Raw genomic sequence first — 14,352 nt, forward strand, 5'->3', positions numbered from 1 at the left:
CAAAGCCAACAGAATTTTAGCATGTATTAAAAAGCGGGTTAACTCCAGAGATAAAACTATTATTCTCCCACTCTATGAGACTCTGGTCTGGCTGCACCTGGAGTATGCCGTCCAGTTCTGGGCATCAGTCCTCAGAAGGGATGTGCTGGAACTGGAGAGAGTGCAAAGAAGGGCAACAAACTAATAAGGGACTGGAGGATCTTAGCTATGGGAAAAGACTGCAAGCACTGAACTTTTCTCTGCAGATGAGACACTTGAGAGGGGATATGATTTCAATGTACAAATACCACACTGGTGATTCCACAATAAGGATCAAAAAAGTGAAAGGGAAAGATACACGGCCATTCACTAAAATTAGAAAAGGAGCGGTTTAACCTTAAACTGCGTAGAGGATTATTTACGGTAAGAAGATGTGGAATTCTCTTCTACAGGCAGTGGTTTCAGCAGGGAGCATAGATAAATTCAAAAAACTATTACCTGAGCGGTCATAACCTACAGGGATATACAATGTAATACTGACATAAAAACGTAGACACAGGTTGGACTTGATGGACTTTTTTGTCTTTTTTCAACCTCACCAACTATGTAACTATGTCTCACAAAAGTGAGTACACACCTCGCATTTTTGTAAATATTTTATCTTTTCATGTGACAGCAATGAAGAAATGACACTTTGCTACAATGTAAATTAGTGAGTGTACAGCTATTAATGTCTAAACCGCTGGCAACAAAAGTTAGTACACCCCTAAGTGAAAATGTCCAAATTGGGCCCAATTAGCCATTTTCCCTCCCCGGTGTCATGTGACTTGTTAGTATTACAAGGTCTCAGGTGTGAATGGGGACCAAGTGTGTTAAATTTGCTGTTATCGCTCTCATTCCCTCATACTGGTCACTGGAAGTTCAACGTAGCACCCTATGGCAAAGAACTATAAGAAGATTGCCAAGACCCTGAAACTGAGCTGCAGCACAGTGGCCAAGACCATACAGCGATTTAACAGGACAGGTTCCATTCAGAACAGGCCTCACCTATGAGTGCTGCCAGCACTGCTGCAGGGGTTGAAAGGTGGGGGTCAGCCTGTCAGTGCTCAGACCATATGCAGCATACGGCATCAAATTGGTCTGCATGGTTTTTGTTCAAGAATGAAGCCTCTTCTAAAGATGATGTATAAAAAAGCCCTCAAACAGTTTGTTGAAGACCAGCAGACTAAGGACATGGATTACTTACACTGAACCATGTCCTGTGGTCTGATGAGACACACCTCCAAGCTGGCCACCACCTTACTAAAGAAGCTGATGGTACAGGAAGCTGATGGTACAGGTGATGGACTGGCCAAACATGTCTCCAGACCTAAACCCTATTGAGCTTCCGTGGGGCATCCTCAAATGGAAGGTGGAGGAGCACAAGGTCTCTATCCACCAGCTCTGTAATGTCATGAAGGTGTGGGAGAGGACTCTACCGGCAACCCGTGAAGCTCTGGTGAACTCCATGCCCAAGGCATTCGTTTTAGGGTTAAGGCAGTGCTGGAAAATAATGGTGGTCACATAAAATATTGACACTTTGGGCCCAATTTGGACAATTCCACTTAGGGGTGTACTCACTTTTGTTTCCAGTGGTTTAGACATTAATGGCTGTTTGTTGAGTTATTTTGAGGGGACAGCAAATTTACACTGTTATACAAGCTGTACACTCACTACTTTACATTGTAGCAAAGTGTAATTTCTTCAGTGTTGTCACATGAAAAGATATAATAAAATATTTACAAAAATGTGAGGGGTGTACTCACTTTTGTGAGATACTTTATATCTTTCATATAACAATGTACAATTATGATCTACAATCCAGGATCAAACAATAAACTGATATCCATATTCTTAGCATGTTCCCTCCCAGATCCATCTAGGGAAGTGTGGCCCCTAGAATACCCCCCAACCCAAAGCCTAGGTGTACATGACTCCCGCTCTTGAGTCAGGAGGCTGAGACGCCATCTTTGTAAGAAAAATTCAGGCCTGTTCTTAGACCAAACGCCCGCCACAAATGCAGGCCTTTAAATAACCTAGCTAAGCTTGCTCATCCACCCAGTAAAGAACGCATCCCCCAGTGTAATTGTTTCTGTCTCTTGAGTGCTCACACCTGTTCATTAGGAATACACACTCTTTAAAAATGAAAAAATGCCTCAGCAGATATATCTGTGCAGGGTAAGCTCAAAATAACACATGTCCAAGGCTCTACCCATGATCAGTGATCCCAAAAATCTCCAAATCAAACTTGTACGTTGTTGGGCATGTGGAAGGTTCAAAACAGGAAATTATAAGCATACAAAATTAAAATGTGTGCAGCATCACACCAGAATTAGACATCCAAATCTTGACCAAAACACCCCACTTCTCAGTGGTGCAAATCCACACTTGTTTGATTTATAATGTGATTTAATAGGGTTCCATTACATTGTCACAAGGAATGTAATCGTTCTTTTAACAGCAATAGGCATGTGACAGGTACTCTTTATGGAGAGATCTGGGGTCTAAAAGACCCTAAATCTCCCCTCTGCCCTTAAAAAGCATTCAAAACACCAAGATCTGTGTTTTTGAATACTTTTGATTTTTTAACAATGGCGCTGTTGACACTCGGGTAAACTGGAAGTAATGTTAGGTCATCACTTACCATAGCAGAGAGCCGATCAAAGCTGACCCCGGCTTTGTTGGGCTGTCCGCCCTCCCACGGACGCGCCGAATGGTCGCTTGGGGCTCCTGGTGGGACAGGAGAGCCCAAACAAGCCACGGAAGGTGGCGGGAGGGTGGCTACTTGTACAAGTAATCCTGTAGCTAGTTAGCTGCTGAGATTGCTTTAAAAAAAGAGCCGCCAGCTCTACGAAAAGATGTCGGGCGATGTCTGGTTGGCAAGTGGTTATGGTACAATGAATAATCTTAAATTCATGGCAATATAATCTTTGCAAAAAAAGTTATCTTGTCTATAACAGTCCTGATTCTCAAGTGCAAATAAAAGAGATGTTTTACTGATTTTGTGGGAAGCTTTTATACAAAAAAAAAAATCAACATTCTAATACGTTTCTGGGACAAAAGTACCAACGTTGCCAATGACGCACAGCAGCCAATCATATCTCACTTTTAATCATTTAGAAACTGCCAATTGGTTGCTGTGGGTTACTACATTCTCCCTAATGCTCATTGTCTTCTCAACACAACTTCTTTCAGTAAAATCTGAGCAATTACAGAATTTTTTTTTTTATGGCATCATTGATCATATTTAAATTGTACCTGAACATTTTACCTTTTTGCAAAATGTGCAGTGACTTGCAAACTGATTCTCAAAACACTGCACGCAGTATAAACTGGATTGTTTGGGAATAAACGGCTTGCTTCCTAAGGGCTGCTGACAGCTCTCACAGACAAAGCACGTTTCATGCCAGCTACACCCCTTGTAGTCCATTTTGCGAGAACCTGCAAGAGGAAATATATTAGGCATGTTTAAAGTAATGTACACAATGAAAGATTTTGTTCAATCTGAAAAGTCACATACAGTATTCTTATAACAACCATTGTAGCATTGCATGGTTTTGAGCAATTATTTCCTATAGTCCATTATAGTAGTTCTAATTTTATTAGGCAATAAAGGGAGTAAGGAAGAGTATTAGTTTCACTTTATTGCTGACTTGGGACTTTCCTTATGGTGCTAATAGACTCAGAAACAGGGAAAAATGGTTGAAAACAATCAGACATCAGCAGCCACACAACCTGAAATCGTCTTCAAAGTGTAAACTATACTGGAGCCCAATAGTAGGCTTTCATTTCACTATATGCCTATGACCTCTTACTATCTTGTAAGTATTTTTTAATCCCGTTGTGCCTGTAATAAATCTTTTAACCACTGCCCTTAGAGGCGCCTTTCTCTTTCTTTTCATTTCATTATCAGCTGCACTCTTACAAAGCTCTTAATTAAAACCCAGTTCTCCCACTATTTTTTTATTGTCCTGTGAATGACTGTGAATATGTAAGCAGTAAATATGTCCTGTGGGTGCATCACCTAAGCGCCCTGCATCATTCAACCCCAAGGTTGAGGACGTACTGGGAGAATGTATACTGCAAGTATGCACTGTGGATGCATAACCACAGCACCTTGCACGCACAAGGTAGTGATTCAGAGTGGAACTAATATCATCATATAAAAGAAAGGGATATTACTGCGCTGTCTGAAATAAGTACATAAAAAGAAGCCACTACCTGTGAGATACGCACAGCAAATAAACACTTTAAACAAAAAAAAAGTGAAAAGAAATGAAAGCTTCCATTATGTAAAATATTTTGGATATTTTAATATAAAAAAATGTAGTACACTTGCAATTAAGCCGATATAATCGAACATAAATGCAAGCTGGCCAGCTCAAAATTGCAGCCCGTCACTCCTGGACCTGCGCGAATACGGTGACGTCAGCACGTCACTCCTCCCTATGTGTTTCGACACACATGGCCCAGTACGACATCATTTGTGAAGAAATGCATAGGAAGGAGCGACGTGCTGACTTCACTGCGTTCACACAGGTCCCAGAGCGACGGGCTGCAGATTTGAGCCCTCCGGCTGGCTTTAATGTTCGATTATATCTGCTTAATTGTAAGTGCACTACATTTTTTAATATTAAAATAACCAAAAGGGGAATGGAAACTTTAATTTTTTTTTTGGTAATCCTGTGCCATTATGCCCTCTATGGGGGATGGAAGCTTATGAAGACGCTGTTGCTATGTCCATTGAAAGGCCCTGGATGGGTACAAACCCGAAAGCGCTTGGGATCTCCTATAATAAGAGATCATAGGGAGTTGATAAGTGAAGTGAAATCAGTGGTGGTAGTTATCCCTTTACACATAACGTTTCTTGGGTGTATTGTAATTTATTGCCATGTTGATGTCACTTCACCGGATGGACTTTATTAGTTGTTATCACTCATCTATATTTTGTACTTACAATTTTCATCATTAGCGCAACTTATTTTTGAAAACTAATATCATCATCCCAGCTCCTCTCTCTGCAACATTAACCACTTCAATACCAGGCACTTACACCCCCTTCCTGCCCAAGCCAATTTTTAGCTTTCAGCGCTGTTGCACTTTGAATGACAATTGTGCAGTCATGCAACACTGTACCCAAACACATTTTTGTATCATTTTGTTCCCACAAATAGAGCTTTCTTTTGGGGTATTTGATCACTGCTGGTGTTTTTAACAAATAAAAAAAAAAGACAGAAAATGTAATGTTTTCTTTGTTTCTGTTATAAAATGTTGTAAATAAGTAAGTTTTCTCCTTCAATGATGGGCACTAATGAGGCTGCACTGATGGGCACTGATGGACACTGATGAGGTGGCCCCAATGAGGTGGCAGTGATGAGGTTGTACTAATAGACGGCACTGATAGGTGGCACTGGTATGCAGCACTGATGGGCACTGATAGGCGGCACTGATGGGCACTGATAGGCTGCAGTGATGGGTACTTTTGGGTGGCCTGGATGGGTGCTGATAGGTGGGCACTGATGGGCATGGATGGGCACTGATAGGTGACACTGATGGGTGGCACTGATGGACACTTATGGGTGGCACTGCTGGGCATCACTGATCTGGCAGGCATTCATAATGGGCACTGACTGGCACCATTTGTGGGCACTGATTGGCATATATTCGGCACACTATGGCATCCCTGGTGGCCATGGGGGATATACCTGGCCATCCACGTGTTGAGGGCTTCCCTGGTGGTCCTGGTGGTCCAGTGTGTTCATCCACGGGGGGCTGCGCTGATAAAAAATCAGCACAGACCCCCCTGTCAGGAGAGCCGCCGATCGTCTCTCCTCTACTGGTGTCTGTCAGACGCGATTGAGGAAAAGCCGATAAACGGCTTTTCCTGTTTACATTGTGATCAGTTGTGATTGGACATGGCTGATCATGTGGTAAAGAGCCTCAGTCAGACGTCCTTTACTGAGATCAGTATAGCGGTGTGTCAGACTGACAAACCACACCACCGATCGCAACGCTGCACGCCCCCACGGGTGCACGCCAGCAGTTATCCTGCTGGACGTCATATGACGCTCAGTCAGGATAATTGAATCACACACCCCCGGCCATCAATCTGCCATAGGCTGGGCAGTAAGTGGTTAAATTAGAATTATAGGCTTACTAAAAAAACAAGTACCTCCATGCTGTAGTATCTGTTTGACACTGCAGCTGTTCCATGAGGGTTCCAAGATCGAAAGCTGACAGAACGCATGTCTGCTGATTAGTCAGCTCTCAGTCTGTTGGCAATGGAGGACAGTAATTCTTAGTCTGGAGTAGCAGGCTAGGAGAGGAGTGGGTGCAGCTGGTTCTCAGCCATAAGCTTAAACAAAGTATAGGAGCCAATAGATTCCAAACCCGCGCAAATCAATGACCAAAAAACAAATAAACTACAATTAAGAGCTGCGTGTTGTAAAGTGTAAAAAACACCTAAAGCGTGAAAAGAAATCCTGCTCTTATATCATAAATTACATATCATAAATCACCATAGTCAATGAACAAATAAATCTTCATTTGAATTATACAAATACATAAAAATTGGGAAGTCCATGTATAAATCCCACATGTGAATAACATCCTCAGTGAGTATAGCAAAGGTTCCTCTCCACCCACATGCAGATTCACAATGCACTCACCAGACTTAATTGACCCCTATTACAGGGAGTCAAATTAGGCATATGGGAAAATGGTCACAGGAATGAATTCAAACTGCTACTGTCATCCATTCAATATTTATATAGATAGCTTATTCAAAGCTCCAGTTCTGCCCTATAGAGAGGGGGAGGAAAGAACGTTCTCATGGTGCAGTAATTCAAATCATTTATTTAAAAATAAGGTTGTATTGCACTTACATAAAAAATGACAAGGATGCACATATTTTGTTTGGGAAATGCCAGTTAGTGATCCACCATCTGATGTCAGATGTAGGCTGATGAAACGGCGTTGGGTCGTGTTTGAGATACATTAGTTCCAGTCAGCTGGAACGCAGGTGACAGATACAAACGTATATTTATAAATAAATTATTTGAATACTGCACCATGAGAACGTTCTTTCCTCTCCCTCTCTATAGGGCAAAACTGGAGCTTTGAATGTGCTATGTAAATATTGAATGGATGCCAGTGGCTGTTTGGATTCAGATAAGTTTAAAGGCAGAGCTTGCTGTCTATCAGGCATCTAGGTAGATTGAAACAGTATTGTCAGTATCTTATCCAATGAGGTATGGCTCTGTCCATCAGTTGATAGCAAACAACAGCAGAGTATCAGCTGATTTTGGGTATCAGGAGTATATTAGTAAATATACTCCTGTGACCCAAAGAGAAATATAGCCAAAAAAAAGTTTGTCCATACTTCTGTTTTAAGGATCACCCACCACCAGAGAAGAGGACCTTGAGCATTACATGAGACGCATGAACACATAAGGAAAAAAAGATATAAAAATAAATAATAAAAAGAGTAAAATACAGGGGGGGGGGGGGGGGGGTTAGGTCACTGGGTCTGTTGCAGAAAACGTTCTGCAGATGATGATGCTAGATGATTGGAAGATGTGATCTTCGAGACTTGATGTCTACAATGCCTAAGTTGGTCCTGGGGATGACCAGTGCACAAAGTATACTTTCAACTGACTAGTGGTCTCATACTGGGGATCACAGGGAAGAGAATTTCTAGCTACTCCTCCGTGGATTGGTATATATTTGAGAAATTTTAGGCAAAAGTGGATTGCTTATAAAACCCTTTGGGGTAAAAATGTAAAGAGCATCCATGAATTAAGGATGAGTCAAAATGCCCGGGTTCAGATTCAGGGTAAGTTCACATACTTAAGGAAAGTTCAGTTGCTGAATCTGTACCCTACTGAAGTCAATAGGAACGGAATGTTAAAAAACAGTAATGGACACTTTATAGGTTTGGGGTTGTCAAACAAAATGGCGTGGGGGCTGGGCACTGCCCTGGGCAACATGTACCAAAGCATCAATTTTAATAATGCTTAAGGGCAAGATTAAAAATGCTAAATTATTTAAATAAGCATGGGGGATGCCCTTAAAGTGGTTGTTAATCTACTTATTGTTGTTACTACAATCCCCTCTGTTATAATAAATGCTGTGCCCCACTGTATATGTTTTCTAAAAAATATGCCGATAAATACCTTATTTTATAGCGCCAATTGGCAGTCACGTGACCAGCTGTCTATCTCCTCTCCAGGTCTGACAGCTAAGTGGACGGAGCTGAGTAACCCCCACTGAAGTAAGCTGGGAGGAGGAGAGGAGAGGAGGAGAGAGATGGCTGGTCACATGACCCCGAGCGGCACAAAAAAAAAACGTTTTTTTATCGGCTGATTTTTTAGAAAATACATACAGTGGGGCACAGCATTTATTATAACAGAAGGGATTGTAGTAACAACAATAATTTATGATACCAGCAGGAAAGGGGGGAGCACTGGTACGAGATGACAGACAGGGAGGGGAGGGGGGGAGGACACAGGAGCACAGAGAAGAGCAGAGAACAGGGCTGTGGATGACAGAGGCAGGTAAACTGATCACGGTGTCAGGGCTCAACAGCCATAATAAACCAGCCAAGACGTTGCCATCATTGTTAATCAGTGACATAGCCTACTGTCGGGACTCTTTATATAAATACGGAAGTGGTGATACCTCATACCTATAACATTTATGCTACCTCATATGGCTATACACTGGATGTATTATTGGAACTGTGTTACACTGACTTGCTCTGCTGATATTTTATGTTTTTAGATGTTTTTTCTATGTTTAATAAATTTATCGTTTTTTAAGATATTGATTTTTTTTATGTGGTCGTGCCTATAAAGTCCAAGCCCTCCAATTCCAATTTTTGTCGTATTATCCAGGATGTGGCACTGAGTATTTTTCTTTTTCTATATCCACAGCACCACTCTGTGTTGATATAAAACTGTTGTACAAAGCCATTTAAAGTGATGAGACCAAAATTGAGCTTTTGTCCACAACCATAAACGCTACATTTGGAGAGGAGTCAACAAGGCCTATGATGAAAGGTACACCATATCTACTGTGAAACACGGAGGTAGATCGCTAATGTTTTTGTGGATGTGTGAGCTACAAAAGCTCAGGAAATTTGGTCAAAATTGATGGCAAGATGAATGCAGTATGTTATCAAAAAATACTGGAGGAACATTTGCATTCACCAGACAGGAAGCTGCGAATGGGTTGTACTTGGACATTCCAACATGGTAATGATCCAAAACACGAGGTCAAGTCAACCTGTTATTGGCTACAGCAGAATAAAGTGAAGGTTCTGGAGTGGCCATCTCAGTCTCCTGACCTCAATATCATTGAGCCACTCTGCGGAGATCTCAAACGTGCAGTTCATGCAAGACAGCCCAAGAATTTACAGGAACTGGAGGCTTTTTGCCAAGAGGAATGGGCAGCTTTACAATCTGAGAAGATAAAGAGCCTCAATCTCAAATACCACAAAATACTTCAGTCTGTCATTGATGGTAAAGGGGGCAATACACAGTATTAAGAAATGGGGTCTGAAATCTTATTATCAGGGTAATTTATGTTGTCTTTATGATTTAAAAAGAGTAAACACGGTTGATTGATAATAAATGGCTTCAGCCAAACAATGACTATTATTGAAAGAAATGTTTTTGTGTTGTCATTCATATTCTCTAAAAAATGTCCAAGAAATCATAAATTCTGCCAGGGTATGTAAACGTCAGAACACAACTGTGCATTTATATAGCAATGTTCTCCCCAAGTTGAGAGCACGTGGCCTGGTATGGTTCATGAGGAGGGAGGTGCACACTCATCTCCCCACCTTTTTCTGGCCAACCAGGCTACATGCTTGGTTAAGGGTCTGCTTTGGACTATTAGGGAACCTCCCTTTTTTGTCTTTGGGATCCCTCTCAAAATCCACACTGAACTGGAAGGGTCTGGTATGGATTTTCTGGGGGACCTTGTGCATATTTTTTTTTGCATGGGTTACCCCATATAATCCATAACAGACTCAAAAGGGTCTAGTATGCATTTTGGGGACTCAATGCTAATTTTTTTCATTCTCCTGCAGGATGTGCTACAACACAAGTCACATTTACAAGACTGTAGATGTAAGAAAAAAATGATACAGTATAAAATGCTAACAAATGACATTTCATTGCTGGCTTCTTAAAAAAAAAAAAAAGATAAGCTAAAGTAAAACCTTGGTTTGAGAGTAACTTGGTTTAAAAGCGTTGTGCAAGACATGCAACATTTTTAAATAAATTTTGACTTGATGTACAAGCGACGTCTTGATATACAAGTAGCGTCATGTCAAAACTGAGTATAAAAGAGAAGAGAGGCACCTCTAAGTGTAGCAATATGGTTACATTTAATGAAGGTACAACATTTAGCAACATATTGCTACACTTAGAGGCGCTTCTCTTTTCTTTTATACTCTGTAGCTCCTGCTGGATTTTTCTTCTAATGCCCTTGTGGAGGCTACCATTGGTGGATTGACATTTTATGGTTGCACAACCTGTCGCATTGCTATAATCTTTTTTTTTTTTTTATATGGACTATAAACTGAAGGACCTATGAAGAAATGGCTGTGGAACTAATCATTTGAGTTTCCATAATTTCTTATAGGGAATTTGCTTTGATATACAAGTGCTTTGGATTACAAGTATGTTTCTGGAAAGAATTATGCTCTCAATCCAAGGTTTTACTTTACACATTTTTTCCTTTGTAAATGTCAGTGCTTAAAAAATAAATTACTGCCGAATAGAATTTCAAATAAAAATATTTTCATCAGTACATATCTTCAGGGCAGTGACTCGTCCCCCCTTTTCTCCCCTTTCCCCACATGCTATTTTTGTTACAACCCTATGCTTATTAGCCTAGTAAATGGGCATTTTTGTTTTGACAGATTCAGGTCCCATTGATTTTAATATGGTTCAGCATCTGAATCTCTTTGAAGTTCACTAAATCCTGCTTGAACCAATTGATCTCAAGTTCTGCAGAATTATGAGCTTTTATCTTGTAATGGTGGGAGAATCCGTAATGGTAAGAGATCTGAGCAGGTTGACAACAGAAAATTAGACAGGACTCACACAGCTCAGTGCACAAAAAATGCTGTCTGTTGTCAGCCACAACAGGACTGGAACATGGTTTCCTATGGAACACGTTCTGTAGAGCAAATCTGCAAAATGCAAAAAGCACAAAAAATGCATAGGTGTGAATCCAGCTTTAGGCTGGATTCACACCAATGCATTTTTAGTACTTTTTGCATTTTGTAGATTTGCTCTACAGAACGTGTTCAATAGGAAACCATGTTAAATGGGCTGTAGTGAAAATCTGCAAAATGCAAAAAGCACTAAAAATGCATAGATGTGAATCAAGCCTTAGTAACTGAATGCATTTCTGGCAGATCCACAGGTATTTTTCTGTATCTGCAGGGTCTTTTAAGAGAGAAAACATTGGGAAATGTGCATTTATTAAATTTTTTCTGACATACACTTTCATTAATATGGTGAAGTTATTTTTACTTGTATTATCCCAAAAAGTCGGCATAAATTTCCTTTATTCACTGTGCTAAGTGAACATTCACTCACAAAGTGAACACTCTATAATATATATTTAATAAAAAGGTGATAAACATATATTTACAGGGCTAGCCATTACTTAATATTGCCATTGTTTCCAGTCCCAGAAATGAATAAATTGCAGTGGAGAAGTCTTACCAGGCATTATGGTGGCCTTGCAATTGAAGCACTTGGAGGAATACTCATTGGAGTAGCAATCGATGCACAGCAACAGCTCATCCTTGGCAGCAAATGGTTTCTCTACCAAAGAGCAAGTGCATTTGGCACACTTGAAACAAACTTCATGCCAGTGACTGTCTTTGTAGTTAAGATCCTTAAAGACAAATGCATATAAACATTGATGAAAAAAAAAAAAATTGCTGTACTGTACCTTAAAATGTGACATAAGATCCACAGTGGTTATTCATTTTGATGTGGTGGTTGATTGATCATTTTATTACTATTTATAAGAAGTATTGCAGCTCCCTTTGGAAATGATTAACCAATACAATTGTTCCTGTTCCTCCAGTGGATGAAGAATATAGTTCTTGTTTTTCTAGGGTCTATGTAATCTTACTGGATCTAGCAGTCCATTCCTCGACTTGCCAGCACCAGAATGTGGGTGTGCACGCCTATGTCATCATGTACAATACTATAAATAGGAGAACAGCAAGAAGAGCAGCTTTGGGGGCAGACATCATAACTTGAACTGTCTGGCAGGGAGGAAGATGGCAGGGCCATGCAAGTAAATATCTCTATCAGAAAAAGAAAAATTGCCACTATATTTTTCATCTTCTGCGGTGGTGCAATGTTAATTATTTTACTTATGGACAAAGTTAAATTGGCCATATACATAGATTTTTTTGCAGACTGAATGGAGAAACATCTACCAGATTCTTCTATCTACATTAGAGAGTGTCGCTAGATGAATCCCCCACTGCAGCTATTGTACTTTGACAACTGCCCTCCCATCATACCTGAAGAGTGCCTGCATGTGATTGGATGCCCAAAATGTCTTCTTGGCAACTTCAGTTTTGTAATTGAGTGATGTTAGATGTTAAGAGGCCAATGGGGCCACCCATTGAGTATATTTGAGATGCTTCAAAAGCTTATCATAAAGATAAATTGTACTGGTGCCATCATACTCTGTGGTGACATATGGGTGGTTTACATGCCATCTTCTAGTGTAGTGACCATATATCCCCATAACATGAGGATGGTCTATGGTCTGTAAGCCACCATACTTTGAAGGGAACCTGCTAAGTGTGACCTGCTAAGTGTGACCTAACACTTATGCCGATCCAGTGGCCTTAATGCCTCTGAGTCACTGATATGAAATAAATATTCAGATGAAGGCTTCTAATTTCACTTGCTGCAAGGTTGGACTCAATAAATCAGAAGTTATAAAAGGAGGTCTGGCAGCCCTTCAATTTTTAAAGGGCATGTTTCCTAAAAGAAGTGTCTTAAGACTACCTAGGTATTTGTATTTTATCTGTTCACACTAGTACTACAGACAGATTTTCTAAAGGAGGTCAGCAACGTCTTATGTTAGAACATCTGCTGGGTTTTATTGCCGTCTATTTCCCTGTTTTAAAGATTTACCCTCACTTGTTGTCGTGCTACTCAAACAGGAAGTTATACGAATATCTCCAGTAGGAACAGAGATGTAAAGAAAAGCATTTTAATTTGTGGTGTATGGAAGGGTTAAACCATCTGACTGGTTTCGGTTGCTCTCCGTGTCTCCATTGAGGAGATTTCCTTCCTCCCGTTGTTTTACTGGAACAGGAAGTAGGGAGAACCTTCTTTTCGGGTCATGGACAGCTATAAAAACTTGACAACAATTATAATGTTTTACCTGGTTGGGCAAATTTGCCTTACATCTCACGGTGTCATTAGGAATCATTTCTTTATTATTGGCCCTGTTTGGAAGATTTCTCTGTTTCTACCCAGCAGAAAGAAAAGGGAATACTATTCCATGGGAAACTGGAGAGCAATGCAAATTTGACAAAGGTCTAAACCCAATCCAAATCTGAAAGAAACTCTTTGGCTGGAGTTCCACTTTAAAAGCAGTTTAAACCCCAAAACAAAATGTAATATATTACTAATCCTTAGATATGGTGGCTGCATTTGTTTTCTTCCTTTTTTTAGGCCATTATTGTTTATTTTCACTGATCTGGCCAGTGTGACTGCTACTGTGAGTTTAGTGTTGAGTAGGGATGAGTTCAGACATGTTTGGATCCTAGTGTGAACCTGTTTGAGCTATTCCAGCAGGAAGCGGTCACTGAACACTGCCAATCATAAGCCACCAAGGCATTCCACGCCCTGCAGCTGCATATATACACACCCCTTAGTGGGGGATTCTTTGGGAATCTATGATTGGCAGTGTGCAGTGATAGCTTTCTGGCGGGATAGTTTAGGTGGATTCAAATTAGGATCCAAACATGCTGGAGCTCATCCCTGGTGTTGAGACAAACCATTTACCACTGACAAGAGTGCTTACAATAGTCAGAGTTTATTCATCAATATCAAAATATATGAATAAGTGCAGCACTCTCCCCAATATAATATTCCCACCAGAGAACTTCACTATAACATAAAATATCTGGGCGGGAGCTGATGCTGGATAGTGTAGACCAGGCATCTTCAAACTACGGCCCTCCAGCTGTTGTAAACTACACATCCCATGAGGCAATGTAAAACTCTGACATTCACAGACATGACTAGGCATGATGGGAATTGTAGCTCCTGA

At 40.6% G+C, this 14,352-nt stretch overlaps 1 protein-coding gene across 2 annotated transcripts in view; it reads right to left on the minus strand.

The window, feature by feature from the left end:
* The window catches only part of FHL5 (four and a half LIM domains 5), a 67,825-nt gene that overhangs the window by 13,279 nt on the left and 40,194 nt on the right, over nt 1-14,352 (minus strand). For both annotated transcript variants that reach the window (XM_077487221.1, XM_077487220.1), the window contains exons 3-4: nt 11,763-11,937; nt 3,290-3,459 (exon numbers count right to left, since the gene is read on the minus strand). In XM_077487221.1, coding sequence (XP_077343347.1) covers nt 3,290-3,459; nt 11,763-11,937 — 345 coding nt within the window. The remainder of the gene's footprint in view (nt 1-3,289; nt 3,460-11,762; nt 11,938-14,352) is intronic.

The sequence above is a fragment of the Lithobates pipiens genome, unplaced genomic scaffold, assembly GCF_037356315.1.
Source record: "Lithobates pipiens isolate NorthernLeopardFrog02 unplaced genomic scaffold, aLitPip1_a1.2 Scaffold_18, whole genome shotgun sequence".
NCBI lineage: Eukaryota > Metazoa > Chordata > Amphibia > Anura > Ranidae > Lithobates > Lithobates pipiens.